This window comes from Lepisma saccharinum, chromosome 22 (genome assembly GCF_977018435.1).
Source record: "Lepisma saccharinum chromosome 22, izLepSacc3.1, whole genome shotgun sequence".
NCBI classification, from domain to species: Eukaryota; Metazoa; Arthropoda; class Insecta; order Zygentoma; family Lepismatidae; genus Lepisma; species Lepisma saccharinum.
Genome location: NC_139250.1, coordinates 11,468,414 through 11,488,327, shown reverse-complemented (window position 1 = coordinate 11,488,327; position 19,914 = coordinate 11,468,414). Strand labels below are relative to the sequence as shown.

Below are 19,914 nucleotides of genomic sequence, written 5' to 3'. Positions count from 1 at the left end.
TATGCCCTATCACGTAGAAATGGCCAAATATGCCCTTAAAAAGCACCTTAATTCAATTAGTTTCTTCATAATTTCTACATGTTTAGGGAACACATCACCCTTACCCAAAAAAAATATGCTGTCATGAAAATCCTACCCCTAGTGATCAATAATGTGAGAGATGCGTTTAAATTGGTAATTGAGTAGTTTGAGAGAAAATGTTAGGTTTAAAACTAGAGTAGGAAGTGTTTTTTTTTTGTTTTTTTATGGTTCCCTGCCCCCACCCTCCTATCTTCCCACAACTGTTTCACATCAATGAAAATAAACTGGTGTATATTGGTTGGCAGCATCTTTCCAGCTCCACAGTTTTCATTTATCTTTAAAATGTTAAAAAAAAAAAAAAAAAAATCTATATGCAAAATACAGTTCTCTACATAAGTAGTGGAGCTGTAAAATGGAGAAGTGTATACACAGCATATAAACAAAGTAGTTTTTTAAAACTTATTATAAATAAAGACTGGTTGAATGTGGTATATGTTTACAGAGGAATTATTGTAGTAGGAAAAATTAAGAGTGATAAAGTGTTTATTAAATTGTTAATGCTGAAAAACATGTCACATTTGGATTAGTTTTACAATTAAATTGGTGAAAAGTGGCAACAGATGAGCTTGAACAATTTGTCACTCCTGTAACCTGACAGTGCATTTCGTAACTCTTGAAATAAACATGTCAAAAGTTGAGTAATAACAAGGTTTAGCCACTAGAAGGAAAAGTATAGTTTTAAATATTGGTACTTATTATTTTAATAAGTACATGCAGCCACAAGTAAGCAGTGCAAGAAGATAATGAACTATGTTTTATATTGTAAAGGTATTTGGGATTTCATGTAGTGAAAAGTATTTTTGAATTCTTAGGTTCTTTGGGAGCCATTGTGAAAGAAGCATCTGCATCCCTCCGTGTAGGAACGGAGGCCACTGCATGAGATTCAACACATGCTCCTGCCCCAAAGGGTGGACTGGTTATCGCTGCCAGACATGTAAGTGCAGTTTACAAACATTTCATCATAGCTATTGTAGTTTGTGATGAATAGAGGCTGCGATTTTATGTAATTACATATTTTTTCCTTTGTATGTAGCAAAATAAAACTTAACAACTGTTGGTGAAGTACAATGTCAGGAACCACATGTGAATTTCATGTTACATATTTTGAGGTTAATTACATACTTCCCAGTTGGCAAATTATAATGTCAGGAACCACATGTGAATTCCATGTTACATATTTTGAGGTTAATTACATACTTCCCAGTTGGCGAATTATAATGTCAGGAACCACATGTGAATTCCATGTTACATATTTTGAGGTTAATTACATACTTCCCAGTTGGCGAATTCTAATGTCAGGAACCACATGTGAATTCCATGTTACATATTTTGAGGTTAATTACATACTTCCAAGTTGGCAAATTATAATGTCAGGAACCACATGTGAATTCCATGTTACATATTTTGAGGTTAATTACATACTTCCCAGTTGGCGAATTATAATGTCAGGAACCACATGTGAATTCCATGTTACATATTTTGAGGTTAATTACATACTTCCCAGTTGGCGAATTCTAATGTCAGGAACCACATGTGAATTCCATGTTACATATTTTGAGGTTAATTACATACTTCCCAGTTGGCGAATTATAATGTCAGGAACCATATGATGTGAATTTCATGTTACATATTTTGAGGTTAATTATATACTTCCCACTTATATTACGTACCTATTTTTATATAAAATCTGGTTTTTAGGCCATTTATATGGGTTTTCATTGAACAAGGAGCTATAATTGTAGGACGAACTTTGAAACTTTGACTTCCCCAAAGATAAAAGATCTAAAATAATGTATTTTATTTCAATGTATTTAGTTGTTCACTGTACAGCACATTAACATGGTTTGCACTGAAACAGAAGCACTTTTTACTTGTTTAAGAAATGATGTCTTGTTGCAATAAATTTTACATTTTATATTTTGGTACTGGCAATGCAGCGATAGTGGTTTAGGCCCACCTTAGGGGCAACTTCAAACTTGTCACAGAATTTTTTTGGTGTGAAGACTAGTATTCTTTTGTAAACTATGGTTTAGTGACATATGAGTGAAAAATAGATTGAATGTGAAATATGGTAATTTACTCTGATAAGCTTACTTTTCCTTTTTCAGCGCAAATTTTTTCTCGAACAATTTGTGTGGAAATATCAAAGTAAGCGTAACTGCCAAACAGATATCTTTAGATACAATGTGAAATATGGGTATTGCACTTTTTTATTTTGTATATATATTTTTAATTTATGGATGTTACAAGCATATAAACAGATTTTTTATGCTTAACTTTGGGAGAACACATGCTCCCTTCATCTGAGTGTGTTGTCCTGAAACATCAAAAACAGTGTTTATATGTTTGTAAAAAAAAAAAATAAACTAAAAGAGAAGTAATGCACTTACAACACTGGTGTAGACAGGATTTCTTTTCGGAGGAGGCTGGAATTCTAAGGCTCGGCAGGGGTGGGATACACAATAAAGTATTTTGCAATTACAATTTTCAGTCTGTTTCAAGGTTATTTAAAGACAAAAATGATAATCTGGGTCATTTTAAGGGGGTTTGCATTTAATACTTTGCCCCTCCCCCAAGTTCTGTCATTTTTTATTTTCATTTTCTCAATTTTGAGAGAGGCTGCAGCACCATCAGCTCCCCCTATGTACGCCAATGATTGTTTACCGATACATAGAGCCGCATATTTATGGTGTATAAAAGATCAATAATTCGTTATAAAATCTGGGCATATATCGGGATCAAGAGTGATATATATAAAATGGCATATCAGTGATAAAATAATGAATAAAACCCTCAATTTGATTTAAAAACAAAATTAACATTTCACTTCGCATATTTATATAGTTATCAGAGTATTAAGTTTATTCCTGGATAAAGAAGTCAATTTTTGCTTCTCAAGCAGAATTAATCTATTTCCCATGATTTGCATAACTCGCAGGATAATTCAGACCTCAGAATTTGGTAAATAAATCCTAAATTTTGCGTTTTAAGAGTTTATTTGCATTTTGCAGTTCATTTTGTACCATTTCGTGACAAAACATAACAAAATTCCTCGCACCTTTCAAAAACATGAAGAAAAAAAAAATTAAAACTCTTAGAGAAAGTAGTGCAAATTGTGTATGGATGTAATCAAGAATAAACGACAAATGTACATGTTCAATGTAACGAATTCACTTTGTTTCAGCTATCTGTGAACCTCGCTGCTTGAACGGTGGTATATGCTGGAGGCCAAACAAGTGTTCTTGTCCTTCAGGTTACAGAGGCCGTAAATGCAACAAACGTAAGTAATTTTAAAATTACAACAGGTTAAGAAAATTATTTCACATTATATACACACTAGTTATGTTGAAATTGTTACACAGTATATAATCAAGATTTAGTTTGTAAATTAGTGTTTAATCCACAATAAGTTGGACCTTATTTCTATGCACATTTCTTCAAAAATATTGTGACTGGTCTGAAATATTTCTAAGTGCAGAAATCGTTAATATGACAACATAGCTCTTGAGCACCAGCATAGTAGCCAACTTGATGGACCTTTTGGTGAAAAAACAGTGACAGTAGGTTTACATTCTTGCTCATAACATGGAAGTCAGAAATTATATTCATGAAATATATTATTAGAGAACGGAAAACCTAAGTATGAGGAAAAATGTTAGAGAATATCTGTGGTTCTGCATGTTCAAATTGTAAGAAAAGAAATTGTTGAATTTGGAAACACTGCACTGTGTAGTGGTCCACATGCAGAAAATTACGGGTGTGTGTGTGTTAGATTTGTCTAGTATGAAGTTTTGTAAATAAGTGAAATAATTTTGTTTCGGAATGTTGTAACAAATAATTTGATGTAGAATCTCATTGCAACTATAATGTGGCATCTTATTGTCTGTTGCCATTAAAATAGCTGTCTGGAATGTTAATCTTGCCATCTCTTGAAGGGCATTCCTCACAAACGTGATTAATAACACTGGTTGACATTTGAAAAAAAAAATTCAGATGTTTTCAAACCAATAGGTGATTCTAGAAGTATTTTGAATGTTTATCACGGAAATCACATCATGTCAGGATTTTTTTCCACATCAGTAAATTCAATCAACCCACCATATTATAACATTGAGTATTGGACTTTTTGTGAAATATTTTTTTTTGAGGGATTTCGAAAATAAAACTTAAGTAATCAAGGTCCATACAATTTTCATGCCAATGTGCCATGCAAAGATGGAATATGTATTAAATGTGTACAATTCTATATGCATTTGTAGTTGAAAACTGGAGGATTTGTATTGCAGAAAATTAATATTTTCCCACCATCTAAACAGAACCATCTATTGGGGAAATAATGGAACTACACATTTTATTGTGAAATTATGTCCGTTAATATATTACTGTTTCTATATACAGTATGCAACATTGTTATTCGTACACATAGAATTTCCGAGCAAAAAATGTCATATCTACTAGTAAATATAATCATTTTCATATGTACCTGGAAATTAATGTAGGTTTCACCAACAAATGTCAATAAAAATGTATGTTCAAAGTGTATAAACAGAGCATATATGTATGAGAAGAGAAAAACACGCTATTTCATGCAACATTGTTATTCGTACAGGCAAGAGTTTCAATCTTCCTCGCATACAGCGCCACCACTATTCGGGCGATTTCGTGCAGTTTGAAACTTCGTAACAAGTTTGAACATGCAGGCATAGGCATGCTCCCCGTCAAGCGGAATGCTGGCATAGGTATTTTTGCAGGCCTATGTTCGAAATGGGCAAGGTGAAGGAACTTAGTTCCGATCTGAAGGATCTTATTATAAATTTGGCTCTTAGAGGTTATTCGTTAAGAAAAATTGGACAAACAGTCAAGAAATCACACTCCACAGTTCAATACATAGTAAACAAATTTAGAGAGGAAGGTTCAACACAGAATGTGCCGAGAAAACCAAAAGAGAGACTGTTTAAAATAAAGCGTTTATTCAACAGAGTTAAACCGTTGGTAGAAAATGTTGCTGGCAAGATGATGTCCGATCAAACTGTCCGACGTGCCTTGTGGAAGCATGCATATCATGGCTGAATACCACGAAAGAGGCTGTATGTAAATAAGGTGAATCGCAGGACTAGACTTTCATTCGCGAAAGAGCACATCCACAAGGACCAGGAATTTTGGGATAGTGTTATATGGTCAGACGAGTCCAAGGTTAATATATACGGGTCAGATGGGATAAATAGGGTCTGGAGAAAATTAAATAAAGACAAAGATCACATCAACACAGTTTCAACAGTTAAACACTGTGGTGGGTCATTATTTATTCATTTTGTTTTTACATAAAGTAGAATCATTTTTCGTGGAAAGCCCCACTGATGTTTGTGGAAAAGATTGTAGATTCCTTTCAAGACAGGATATGTTACGATAACAGACAATCAGATTCTACGTGATAGTGTAGTGATCACACTATGATCACACACATTCATTGTTTGAACAAGACATTTTAGATATGCTGAAAGATGAAAGAATAGTTAATGCGACTTTACGTGCGACATTTCATACACAAAATGTAAGGTTCTTGAGAGGCAATTGGATAAAATATATTAATAATGAACTGCTAACAAATAAAAAAATCTGAGTATGATGACAGAGCCTGTATGCATGAAAAACATTATAATGAAAATGTGACACTTCAAAACTAGCAAATTGGGACTACATTTGTCTGTGAAGCATAACACTACAGATGCTAATAATAATTTTTGAAGCGGAAATATGCATTCACGAACATTTAAACCTGAATGCATAATATAATTTTTGGATTAATTCATATTGTTATCTACATGGAGTAGGACCATTTTTCGCTGCAGGGCCTCCCCGATGGTGTAGTAGTAACATCGTCACCTTGTAATCAAAGGGTGCCAGGTTCGATACCCAGTGGTTCAGATCCCACTCTAAACTCTACATCCAGTCCCGATTAGCCTTACTGTGTATAAAGTGGACAAAAACTTGGGGCATTTTCACTGCAGATTGTGAGAAATATTACATTTTGCCCATTGCACTGTAGGTGAAATGAAAGTAAATTCTTTATAATTATGCCTGCCCTTGCTCAGATGTAATGGTGATTTTCTACATGTGGACTACTATGTAGAAGGCAGTGTTTCCAACCTCACAATTTTAACATGCTGCTACTGTGTAGCATTATTGCAAATACCGTATTTCTTTGAATTCAAGATGCCATCGAATGTAAGATGCACCTTAAATAGAACAATAATTGTTAAATTATTCTTACATTTACTGCTAACAATACTACTATAAGAAAATTTCATTAAGGATGGTTTGTATCAATACTGGTATTTTGGTAAAACATTGAGCAAAAACTTGATTATTGAAATTGGCAAATACTTCATTATCTGTTAAACTAATGCCGTGTTATGTTCATACATATATACTTGAATATAAGGTGCACCATAGATTCGAAGAAATACGGTAGTTGGGTTTTCCATTGCATTGTCAATTGTTACTGCTTTTTTTTTTCCTAGTCAAGGGCACTTTCTCTCTGTTCACAATTTTTTTTTAGATAAATTGCAGGGGCAAATTTTGTGAGAAAATAAAAATTAATAATTACAGCATTGGATTTGTCAAGTGGAGTAATTACTGTAAACTTCTTACCCATAGCAATCTGTGTTGACAAGTGCAGAAATGGGGGAAGCTGTGTGAAGCCAAATGTTTGCATGTGTTCACCTGGGTACAGGGGTTCATCATGTGAAGAACGTAAGTGAATAATATATCTTAAATAGTATAGGCTGTTTGGAAAGTTTCTACTTGATTAAGAGGTCCCTTTACTAGTCAAGAAACAGTAATGAAAGATATATTCTTACTTATAACATGAAATCAGAAACAACATTAGAACATTTTAACAGGAAAACAAATGAAAATCTGAAAAATAGTATGGAAACTTTTGTTCAGTTGGAAACACTGTACTCTGTATTCATCCACATGGAAGAAATTGCTGTCAATTTACGAACAGCTTAGGGGGAAATTATTTAATAATAAATGGCAAACAATTGTGCAATGAGGAAAATTAATATTCTTCATAATTTGTAGTGAAAATGTGATTAACACCAGAAAGTGGTAACTTGAATGACAATTTACTTGTTTCAAAAAACTTATTTGTAGTAGGAATGCTCTATTGGTAGAGGCACGTATTTTTCGTAAATAAAAATGCAAAATTTTGGTACAAAACCAAGACAATTTTGGGTTCAAAAGTGGTAAATAAAATAAAATTTTGGTGTTATAGTGGTGAAAAATCAGATCGAAAGTGGTATATAAAATGACATTTTGGTTTTGAAATTGTAAATGTAATCTTAAATTTGATTTAAAAACTGAACTTATTGCACAAAATAAACATACCCCTTCTAATAGCACATTTATGTAGTTACCAGAGTAATAAGTTTATTCTTGTGTAAAGGGGTCCATTTTTCCTTCTCAAACATTAACAGCAGAATTAATGAATTTTCCGTGAATTGCATAACTTCCAGGATAATCCAAACTTAAAGTGTCGAGTCGGTAAATAAACTCTAAATTTCGTGTTTGAGTCTATTTTGCATCATTTCGTGACAAAACGAGGTAAGAAAATGCACCTCCACTTTTCAGAAACATGAAATGTGAAATAACATGCTGAAATGTTCATTTTTCATGTTTTCATCAAAAACGAAATATGCATGCCTCTATCTATTGGTATTGGCTTATATATGCATATCGGTGTATCAGTATATCGGTAAAATTACAGATTATTTTACAGATCCGATATATCTATAAATATCTTATAATTTAGTTCAAAATTCTGCCATTTTGTTAAAATTTTTACGGATAATCTCCATGCCCTATTTCTTAAAGAAAGTAAATGTATTTTGCAGTGCAGTCACCTGGAAACATTCATTTATTAAGGGAGTCAATGAACCATTCAGGTTCTTAAAGGATCATTTGGAATTTTATATCTGATTGGTAGAATATCAGTTATCGGTAACGGTAAATTGTATATCAGAAGATTTATTGGTGTTGCCAAAAATATCATATTGGGCCATCCCTAATTTGTAGTGACATCATAAAGCAGTTGGTAATGTGCTTGCACATGAGCTTCTGATTTTTTCAAAAGAATAAAATGTCACAGGTTGAAATGCAAACTCCTGCATTTTTTAAAATGTGGTAATGATATTAGTTCAGTGTGAACTGAAGTTATTAAATGAAATAATTTGGTGAAATGCTTGTAAAATTAATTTACGTAGAGATTGATGAATGTTTCTCTTTGCTCGGCTGCTTTAATTTTTCTTACTCTTAAATTATGTGATTTATTTCACACCCAAGTGCAACTGCATATTTAAAAGCATGGACTTCACACTCATTCTGGTATCTCGTATGTAAAAAGTTGTACATTAAATGTTAGTAATATCATTCTTTACTATTCCTTAAGAGAATTACACTTACATTAAAACTTTCTGAATAAGGTGAGGAAGAATGCTCCCTTTTACTAATTCTTTTTGGTAAATGTTTAAGAAATGGAAAAAAAAATGATTCGCTTAAATTATGAAAAAATAAATATGCTGACCAAGGCAGTAATTTATTTTATTAAAAACATAAACTAAACGTAACGTTTCAACCTTCTAGCAAGGTCTTCTTCAGACTCTGTATCAAGTAAAAAGTAACAAGATACAAAAAACAGCGCATTATACACAAACATTACTCTCTCCAGACTATTAGAAAGTTATGGAACTTTCTAGCAGGTGGCTTCCCTTGTCAACTGTACTTTCACCTAAAAGGCTAAACATATTTACTTCCATATAGAATGTGGTTGGGCTTTATATCTCATGCTCTTTTTCCTTCATTTTTCTTCCAAATATATATTTTTCACGATTTTTGGTGATGACATGTTTTGAGATATTCAAGGTCAAAGGTCAAGGTCACGTGACAAAATTATATTTTTATCCAAAGGTAATCTTGTTATATATCACTGGAAAGCTTGTTCAATTCCCTGTACAATAAGCTTTATTTAAGCTTCCTAGATGAAATAGTGGCAGAGTTACAGCACATTTAGTATAGCTAAGTGGGCTCAAAAAGGGCAATTTATATGAACTTTGACCTTGAATAATTTAACAATTACGAGACAAACGAAACTAAAAATTTTCATAGTTACTAAGTTCCATGCATAGTTTCACCTCCCCAAATTTTATGAAAATCTGAGATGGTCAGGTTGGGGGCTGTGTTGATTTCGCATGGAATGACTCATATGTATCACATTAAGGCAACTGCAACGTTACTTGTAGATGTAATTTGTCATTAGATAAACAAATTACCCTAAATTGAAGTTCAAATTGGAATATGAACCACTCATCAATTTGTGTACCTCATCCTGAAAAGAGCCTAGGACAATAGTTCTAAGGTTGGTTGCTATTTTTATATTGTTTGTAACTTTTTTGTTCGTGTCATTTTTCTTTGCATTTTCCTTGGTTTTGTTCATTTTCCATGTTTTTATTCCACATTTCTGTTCATTTTCAATCTTTGTCCATTTTCCTTGTTTTTCCATGAATTTTTTTTTTCATTTTCCTTGTTATTCCATGAAAAATTTTACAAAACATACATACATAGATATAGAGATATATACAGGGTGTTTCTAAAGGTCGTTTACAACGCTTGGGAGGTGATTCCTCACACGAAAACAAGCAAAAAGTCTAAGTTCCATTTTTACGACTGAGACTTCATTTCCGAGATAGGAGCCTCGCAAAAGGTGACAAAGTGAACGTCACACCTAACTGGGACGAATACTATAACAGATAGAGAGGCGGTTCCAAGGGAATCATAAAGGAATCGTATGTGCTCAGTCCGGAAGTCACTATGAAAAGTTCACTGCACGCATGCGCAATGGAGTCCTCAAAGGAATTGGGGATTTCCAGCAAGAACAATACATGGAAAGGGTATGTAACGCAGCAAGAAGGACCGTGACAATGAGAAATGCGTTAAAGACAACACATCCCGACCTCAAACATCAAAACATGAGCACCGAACACAAAATCCGAAAAGTTGAGCACGGTTGCATACCCCAGTTACACGCGAGGAATGAACGAATCATGTCATGTGGCATACGAGAGACACATTACTCCACCAGGAGGAGGGAAAGAAAAACACATTATCAGGTGATTGCGACAACGTGTATTTTTACTCGCGACAACTACGTAATATCCCCCCCCCACACACACAACAAACAACAAATGCTACAATATCTTACGCACAGACAGTCCGTGTCACTGTACACCAACTGAAGATGTCACTTTCACCACACAAAGGGGGTGGGGAGCAATACCAAGAGTGTTCTCACTGAGATTTGCCGAGGGCAATAATCACAGACGGTTTTCAAAATGTCTGCCATTCACTTCTACGCAGAGATGACAGCGACATTTCAAGGATTGTCGAGTACGAGCAAACAAGCCAGATGTATCTGCTACCGTCGCGGCGGCGACGTTGATGCGACAACGAGGTCCTCAGCTGATGTGACAGGTTAGTCGTATACGAGGGTTTTCATTTCTCCCCAGAAGAAAAAATCGAGAGGGTTGAGATCTGGCGACCTCGGTGGCCAAGGCACAGGCTCATCCCTACCAATGAACCTATTGCGAAACACGTCATGCAGGAAATGTCGTACATTACAATCGATATGAGCTGGTGCTCCATCGTGTTGGTACCACATTTCTTGCCGCAGTGCCAAAGGTACGGTCTCCAACAGTTCAGGCAGAACGTCACTAAGAAATGCATGATACGTGCGACCATTCAGGCGAACAGGGAGAATGTATGGTCCAATTAAATGATCATGTACTATCCCGCACAACACATTCACTGAAAACCTGTGCTGGTGATGGGCCACAAAAAGTGCATGTGGGTTGTCAAAGTCCCATACATGACTGTTTCTACTATTGAAGACATCAATCCTGGTGAAAATGGCTTCATCTATCCACAATACGTTTGCCCCGAAGTGAGGGTTTGTGTCCAGATGATGCAACAACCATTGGCAAAACTCCATACGAGGTAACAGTTCTTGTACTTTCTGCAGTTGAAAAGGGTGCATTCCTTCCTCTGACAACACTCGCCAAACATTCACATGAGACGTGTTTCGTGCCCGAGCGAGCACGCGCGTACTAGTTCCAGGATGTTCTGCGACCGCTGTTAACACATCTTCTGCAAACTGATGTGTGCGTACACTTCGGGGTCTTCCAACTTCTTGCCGCGGTGGTAACACTGACCCTGCTTCACGCAGTCGATTGTCCACTACCTGAAAGAAGGTGTGAGACGGTAAAGGTCTATGTGGAAAGCGTTCTCCATAAAGACGCCTTGCCTCGCGGCTATTACCACGTGCCTCCCCATACATGAGATGCATGTCTGCTAGCTGCTGGGTCGTATACGCAGCCATCTGTGTAATAGGGAGCTGGAACTGCAAAGTATTGTTTTTGTTAAACACTGGCACACTGCACAAATTGGCCGTATAACCGTACGAACACCACAGACCAATTGTTGCGATACTTGACTTGTCCACTCCACCACGTCAACTTCTTTCAATACAACATACTAGTACTCTTCAATGCGTATGACAACCTAGAGCGAACTGCTGATCATATCCCAGCACCTGCAACACGACTGGAACGACTGCCGGAGAGAACCAACCCTTCGAGCTCCTCTCGCGGGAACAGCAGTCATGAAGGTCAAACGTAGACTACGAGAGCCAGATTTGCCTGTGCAGCGCTTCCAAAACTGGTCTCTTTTACGTCACAATGATCGCGTGCGAACACTTTTGGTATTGCTCCCCTTTGTGTGGTGAAAATGACATCTTCAGTTGGTGTACAGTGACACGCACTGTCTGTGCATAAGACAATGTAGCATTTGTTGTTTGTTGTGTGTGTGTGGGGGGGATATTACGTAGTTGTCGCGTGTAAAAATACACGTTGTCGCAATCACCTGATAATGTGTTTTTCTTTCCCTCCTCCTGGTGGAGTAATGTGTCTCTCGTATGCCACATGACATGATTCGTTCATTCCTCGCGTGTAACTGGGGTATGCAACCGTGCTCAACTTTTCGGATTTTGTGTTCGGTGCTCATGTTTTGATGTTTGAGGTCGGGATGTGTTGTCTTTAACGCATTTCTCATTGTCACGGTCCTTCTTGCTGCGTTACATACCCTTTCCATGTATTGTTCTTGCTGGAAATCCCCAATTCCTTTGAGGACTTCATTGCGCATGCGTGCAGTGAACTTTTCATAGTGACTTCCGGACTGAGCACATACGATGATTCCTTTATGATTCCCTTGGAACTGCCTCTCTATCTGTGATAGTATTCGTCCCAGTTAGGTGTGACGATCACTTTGTCACCTTTTGCGAGGCTCCTATCTCGGAAACGAAGCCTCAGTCGTAAAAATGGAACTTAGACTTTTTGCTTGTTTTCGTGTGAGGAATCACCTCCCAAGCGTTGTAAACGACCTTTAGAAACACCCTGTATATATGTGTGTGTGTGTGTTTTCTTTACATTTTCCTTTTCATATTCTTTGTATTTTAATTTTCCTTGTTTCTCTATTTTCCTCCTTTTTTCATTTTCCTTGCTTTTGTTATTTTCCATGTTTTTATGTTCAGAGTTTCTGTTCATTTTCAATGTTTTCAATGAAAAATGAGTTGTTTTTCATTCTCCTTAATATTCCATGAAGAATAAAAAAAAAAACTTTTTCATTTCCCTTGTTTTTCATGAAAAAAACATTTTTCTTCCACAAGCAAAATTAAAAACAAGGAAAATGAAGGAAAACTACAAAATCTTTCTCATTTTTCATGGAAAATGAAAAGCAAGGAAAATGTGAAAAACAAGGAAAAATATTTTTCTGTTTTCTTTGATTTTACTTTTTTTTAAAATTTCATTATATTTTCATTTTCCTTGATTTTCCCAATTTCAGTTTCCTATTTTGCTTGTTTTATCTCCTTTTCCTTGTTTGTTCATTTTCCTTTTTTGAACTTTCTTTGTTTTTCTATTTTATTCTTCATTTTCCTTGTTTTTCAATTTCTTTGTGTTCCCAATCTTCCTAGTTTTTTTTGTACAGGGTGCGGCAACATAACTTCCTTATTTCAGAACCCAATAAAACCCATGTGATGAATTAGAATTGTTTTTTTTTTTTTTTTTTTTTTTTACACTGTAGGTACATATCTAAAGTTATTTCACAAAGTTTTGAAAATCATATCAGGGAGGTGACGCCCCCCATTGTCCATACGCTGAAGAAGCCGATTTCTGGCGTTCTTCATGACCCGAACCAGCATATCAGCGGAAATGTTGGCAATTTCTTGACGGATGTTGGCCTTCAGGTCTTGGAGGGTCCTTGGACGGGTAACATAAATGCGGGATTTCAAAAAACCCCACAAAAAAAATCTCAAGGGGGCAAATCGGGGGAGCAAGCTGGCCACTCCAAATTGCCCCTGATCGAGATGAGGCAGTCCGGGAAGTGTTCCCGCAAATCCCCTAAATCCAATCCATCCAGTCATGGAAACACACATTCCTCCAACATGTTCACGTACCGGTCTGAATTCACTGTCACCTCATTTTCTTAAAAAAAACCAGGGACCAACAATCCCAGCGGAGGAAATTGCACACCACACTGTAACTTTATGTGAATGCAAAGGCTGTTGATGCAATTCATGGGGATTGATGTCAGCCCAGTAGCGCATGTTCTGCTTGTTGACGTATCCACTAAGGTGAAAATGGGCTTCATCACTGAAAAACACAATCGCGTCCTCTGGAACGTTTTCGAGAAATGCCTCGCATGCGTCCCGCCGAGAAGTGAAGATGCGTTCGGAGAGTTCCTGCGCAATTGCCAACTTATAGGGATGGTAATGAAGGTCATCGTGTAGAATGCGCCGCACTGAACGATCGGAAAGTCCAAGGGCAGATGCATGTTTGCGCGCAGAATGCCGTGGTGATTCGCAAGATTGAAGCTCTCACTGCCTCAATGTTCTCACGTGATCGGATGAACCGAGGGGCTCCTGTTCTTCGTCTTGTCGTACTCGCGGTTTGTCTGAACGTAGTGACCCAGGTAACAATTGATTTCCGGTCCGGGACAGGGCCCAACGGGGCTACATGAAAGCACGCTGGGTTGCGATAACAGAACATCCATTCGTAAAGTAGGCCTCGACGGCAAACACACACTCCTCACTGTTCCAACGCATGATGGCGACAGACCGGGACGCAAATGAAACTTTAGACTCGCGCCTGTCGAATGAGACCAGGCTGCATGGCGCGCATTTCAAAAAAGGAAGTTATGTTGCCGCACCCTGTATTTTCGTTGGTTTCGAATTCCTTGTTTCTCTATGTTCGTTTTTCAATTTCCTTGTTTTTTTGTATTTTCCGTGTCTTGTATTTTCCTTGCTTTTCCCAATTTCCTTGTAATTTCTTTGTTTTATTTCATTTTACATTTTCTTTATTTTTACTTGATTTTTCATTATCCTTGTTTTTCCATCTTGTTTTTCAATTTCCTTGTCTGTTTTACTTTTTCATTTTCTTTTTTGTATTTTCCTTGTTTCTGTTCATTTTCTTTGTATTTTCATTTTACTTGCTTTTTTGTTTTCCTTGTGTTCCCCATTTTCCTTGTTTTGTATCTATCTATCTTTCTTTGGTATTTGTTTATTTACAATGTCCTTGTTTTTCCCCAATTTCCTTGTATCTTCCTTTTTTCTGTTCATCTTTGAATTTTCATTTTACCTGTTTTCTATAATTTTACTTGCTTTTACATTTTCTTTGTTTTTGTATCTTCCTTGCATTTTCACAAGTAAAATGAAGAAATACGAGTGAAAAGAAGGAAAAACAAGGAAAATGAACAAATACCAACAAAATGAGGGGAAAATAAGTAAATAAACAAGTGAAATAAGGTAAAAAACGGGGAAAATAAGGGAAATGAAGAAATACAAGTGAAATGAAAGAAAAATGAGGGAAAAACAAGTCAAAACGAAGGAAAACAAGGAAAATGAACAAATAAAAGTAAAAGAGGAAAATTAACAAACGAGTAAAATGAGAAAACAAAATAAAGAAATACCAGTACAATTACGGAAAAACGATGAAATACAAGTGAAATGAAAATAAAACAATTGAAATGGGAAAACAAGGAAAATGAACAAATAAGTAAAACGAGGGAAAAACAAGTAAATGAGGAAAAACAAGTAAAATTAGGCAAAAATGAAAAAAAATACCAGCGAAAAATGTAAAAAATAGGGGAAAAAAGTAATAATGGAAAATGAACAAATACAAGTAAAATGAAGATACAAAGAAAAAATAATGCTAACAATTAAAAATAAAAATATCAACCAACCTTAGAACTGTTGTCTCAAAACTTCTAGTGCATTCACCTTATAATCAAATGATCCTGGGTTCTATCCAGGATTAGTGGTTCAGTTTAGATTAGTTTATCTGATGAGAAATTGCATCATAACTAATGTTGCATCTACCTTGATGTGAACATTATACATAAATTACTGTAAGTCCCAGCAATATAATTTAAAACCATATTAATTAAATCTTATTTATATGTAATTTGTTATTTACACAATCAACTGTATTTTATGAAAATTAGTAAATGTCACAGAAGTGACAGTTTTCAGAAAGAGGAAAAGTTACATGCTTGATCAGAAAGTAAAATTTACACAGGAAGTGGATGCTAATCCACACAAAACTAACATAATATAAAATGAAATTTAAAAAAAATATATAGAAAAAGTTGATTTTATTTAGTTTCATGTTCTGTTTATTATTATTAAACAATGATTCCAATTTCAACTTGATAATTTAATTTGAATTTCCTATTTTAGCAGTTTGTGATCAGAAGTGTGCTGGAGGAAGTAGATGCATACGGCCAAATGAATGCCAGTGCAGATATGGAGTAAGATGTGACCAGGGAGTGACATACAAAATTGGAAGGAGGTGGCATTTCACTAGGAATCATGTAAGTAGGTAGTAAAAAAAAAAATATTGATATTTAAAAGGGCTGAGCTGATGTATCGGTTGGAATTAATTTATCAATAGATATTTTGATGTTTTGGCTGAGAGTCTTAGAATTTTGTTTAATTGTCAGGATAGTTTTTTTTGTTTTGTATGAAAAAAATATTTTTTTTTGATAATTCTTGAATATTTTAAAGCAGAACTCTATACATTGATTCATATAATTTGAGTGGAATACTCGTACACAAATGTTAATATTTTGAACAACTTTTAATTATTCCATCTTCAAGTATTGGTTCAGCCCTAATATTTAGTGATTATACTATATTATAGGGATAGGACAGATTAATCCATACTCTATCTGTATCAGCTGATGTAGACATATTGGTGAAATTACCGATAATTTTACTGATCCGATATATATATCTTGCAACAAAAAAATCACAATATTGTACTAAATTATAGCTTTTTGGATTAAATCTCTAAATATGCACAACAATCAAATGGTAACAAATTTCTTGATCATTGAACAAGTGCTATTTGGAATTTTATATCTGATCAATAGAATTTCGGTGTCAACCAAAATTCCATATTGACCCATCCCTACTTTATTCCCATAATCTGGCACCTTTGTTGAGTCAAGTTTGAAGACTGTACTAAACCAGTTTTCATTACTGTATTTATGTGGAGCAAGAAGTGTTAGCAATAATATTTTTCATTTACTTTCAGGTCCGACACAGGAACAGAGAGAAACATGTGCCACTTAGAAGAAATGGGCCTTAGTCCATCTCATGGAAAAAATAAACAACTACATATTTAACATGAGATGCAAATATACTGCCAACACTAGTTATCAACAATTTCTATGTACAGAATTACCCACAGTTCAGAAAAACTATTCTGCCCAACACTTAGAAATGAAAGTGTTTTAAATGTGTACTGTAAAAACTTCCATTTATATTAAACTAATTTACTACTTGTACAAAATACAATTAAGAGTTATTTGCAAAATTTTTGTATAAACGGCAGAAATGAGAACTGAATGTACCTCATACAACAAATTCACTGCCATAAGCCTGTCATTGTACTAGTCTAGTATTTTAAACTTCTTGTATTTTTAAACAAAGCTCAAATAAAAACTTATGAAAAAATAATTTACTATTATTTGATTCATATCTCTGAAACTATGTGAAGTGTTTTGATGCATAAAGTGGACATAAAATCAATCAATCGATAAAAATAAAACCTAAACTGTGAAAAACTTGCCTCAGGGCATTAATAAATATGTATAACTTTAGTGGGATTTGGATTAATAAAAGTTCCAATTTTTCACATCTACGAATAAAAATTCACGCTAGATTCCCGGTGAGTGGCCACCCTGTTTCAGAGATATGACACATTTTGTGTAGTATGGTGCTTTCGTCCATTCACCTAATTTCTGAAAATTTTCACTTTTCCAAACAATTGTAACTTTCCAACAGTGTTGTTGCACAAGCCTAATATTACATATTTGTCATATTGAGTTGTGGAAAAAGGAAAAAAAAAAAAGGAAGCAAATTCGTGACTATGAAGCAGCTTCACATGTATCAACACAACAAAGCATATAAAGAAAATATTAAGAAGCTTCACTCCGATTCAAATCCAGTCACAAATTTGAGAACGAAGCATGCAGTATTGGGTAAAAATTTCTAATGAAGAGTTTCGCTTAGTTATTTTCAGAAGTTGATCACTTCTACAGTATTAACTACGGCTAGCTCCGTTTCACATATCAAATTACTATTCACTAATGACACTTCTCCAAACGTTACCTGACCTCCCTGAAATGTTTTTAAGTCAAGAGTAGCCAGCTTCACTTCAGGTTCCTTAACTACACAAAAGAGACTGTTCTTCATAATATGAAGTTTATCATCACTATGTAAATCTAACTCTGTGTCTACAATTTTGTAAAAACAAAATTTCCGGATCAAGTCATTAGGGTAATTCATGTATTTAAATATGTGTATAAGAAGGTCACTACATTTTAACAAAAGAACATTTAGAATTTCACTTTACCAAGTTTTTAGAACATTCAAAAGAAGGGAAATCAAGGTTGACCACGGGGGCCACTTAGGACCATGATAAAATTCAGTATAATTCCTACTTTTCAAGGCAAACTTTCCAAAATTTCAGGGGTACAAGCAGATGTTATCTATTTTCAACCTTACCGCCTCTCACCAACGTGATTCCAACGTATTCAAAAATTCTAATTCAATTCAATGAAACGGTATATATTGTGGAACGATTCAGACACCTTGGCTTCATTAAAAGTATTGGAGAAGTGTACAAAAAAAATCCTGCATCATCACGTTGGTCACAGTATGTCTGAAATTCATAGACTACATGACAATGAATCTCTGGGATAAAAATGTTCCAGCCGGGCATTTAGCGGTTGAATAATTCCATGAAAAACTTCAAATATGGCTCAACATCAGAGACTTAACCACAAAAAGAGACATACACACTCACCTACAGCCCAGATGATCACTGTCCCTTCCTCTTAAATCTCCAAACGCAGCAGTCACAAAATACACACACAGGCAGAGTGTTTAGTGCAGCACTTTCTCCAACAGGTACAACACTGCCAGGCAACAAGAGCATATTAGAGATGGCAACCATGGAAACATTTTAAAAATTGAATGATAAATACTAACAAAAGCAACTAAATGAGGTTCAAAAGAATACTGCAACAATTACAGATATTTACTCCAATGCCACTTTTTACGTTATCAATATACAGATGGGGGACAAATTAATACGAACACCTGTGAATCTTTATTAATATGGGATTCAACCACTCTGTGACTGAACACACTGTGTATGTGAAGTGGGATGGATGCACAGAGGTCATGCGCAATGTTTAAGGGAATGTGGAGCCATTCTTCCTCCAGAGCAGTCTCCAATTCTGAAAGTGTAGCTGGAGGCGGACTTCAAGCATGCAGTTTGGACGCCAAATATCCCCACAAATGTTCTATAATGTTCAAGTCAGGAGACTGTGGGGGCCATTGGAGATTTCGTCATATTTTTTGAGCCATGTTTGGACAGACCCAGCAGTGTGGATAGGAGCGTTGTCGTCTTGAAAAAGCGGTCACTCCCCAGGAAATAGCGATTGGCGTTGATCTTTCCATGCAGAAAAACAAGTGGTCCCACACCGTGCCAAGATATTGCACCCCATACCATAATGGACCCACCTCCACGCTTCACAGTCGGCAAGAGACAGTCAGGATGAAACGCATCTCGGGGCGTTCTCCACACATAAACGTGCCCGGTGGTCTGAAATAACGTGAATGTTGATTCATCAGACCAGATGACTTGTTGCCACTGCTGTGGGGGCCAACTTCTGAGAGCTCTGCACCATTGGCGTCGCTTGGCAGCATTACGTGATGTCACCAACGGCTTACGAATTGCCACTCTGCCATGAATGTTTGCAGCATGGAGTTCCCTTTTGACAGTTTTGGTTGAAATGGGGTCCTGGAGATGCCTGTTCATTTCAGATGTCATCTCGGATAATGATTGCTTGTGCTTTCGGGCCACTATGAGCTTCAACACCCTCCTATCCCTAGCAGCAAGCTTTGTCTTTCGCGTCCACTGTTGTGCTTTAAAAACGCCATATTAGCTTGTGTTGTGTATGCTGTCATAACGGCTGATACTGTGCTCCTTGCACACCCCACAAGTTTTGCGGTTTCCGTCACCGTGGCTCCAGCTGAACGTGCTCCAACAATCATGCCTCTTTGGAACTCTGTCAGGTCTGATATTGCAGCGTCTCTCGAGAGCATACGATAGACGAATGTACCACCAATGACTGCTGTTGACAGACTAA

General features: G+C 35.8%; 1 protein-coding gene across 7 annotated transcripts in view; it reads left to right on the top strand.

Moving 5' to 3' along the window:
- Positions 1–17,191, top strand: part of LOC146004646 (von Willebrand factor D and EGF domain-containing protein-like) — a 179,497-nt gene extending 162,306 nt beyond the window's left edge. For 5 of the 7 annotated variants that reach the window (XM_083143550.1, XM_083143554.1, XM_083143551.1 and 2 more), the window contains 5 exons: positions 894–1,015; positions 3,266–3,361; positions 6,739–6,834; positions 15,929–16,062; positions 16,788–17,191. In XM_083143550.1, coding sequence (XP_082999676.1) covers positions 894–1,015; positions 3,266–3,361; positions 6,739–6,834; positions 15,929–16,062; positions 16,788–16,841 — 502 coding nt within the window. In that variant the 3' untranslated portion in view covers positions 16,842–17,191. The remainder of the gene's footprint in view (positions 1–893; positions 1,016–3,265; positions 3,362–6,738; positions 6,835–15,928; positions 16,063–16,787) is intronic. The other 2 variants (XM_083143552.1, XM_083143553.1) reach the window with 2 other exon arrangements.
- Positions 17,192–19,914: the final 2,723 nt, after the last annotated feature.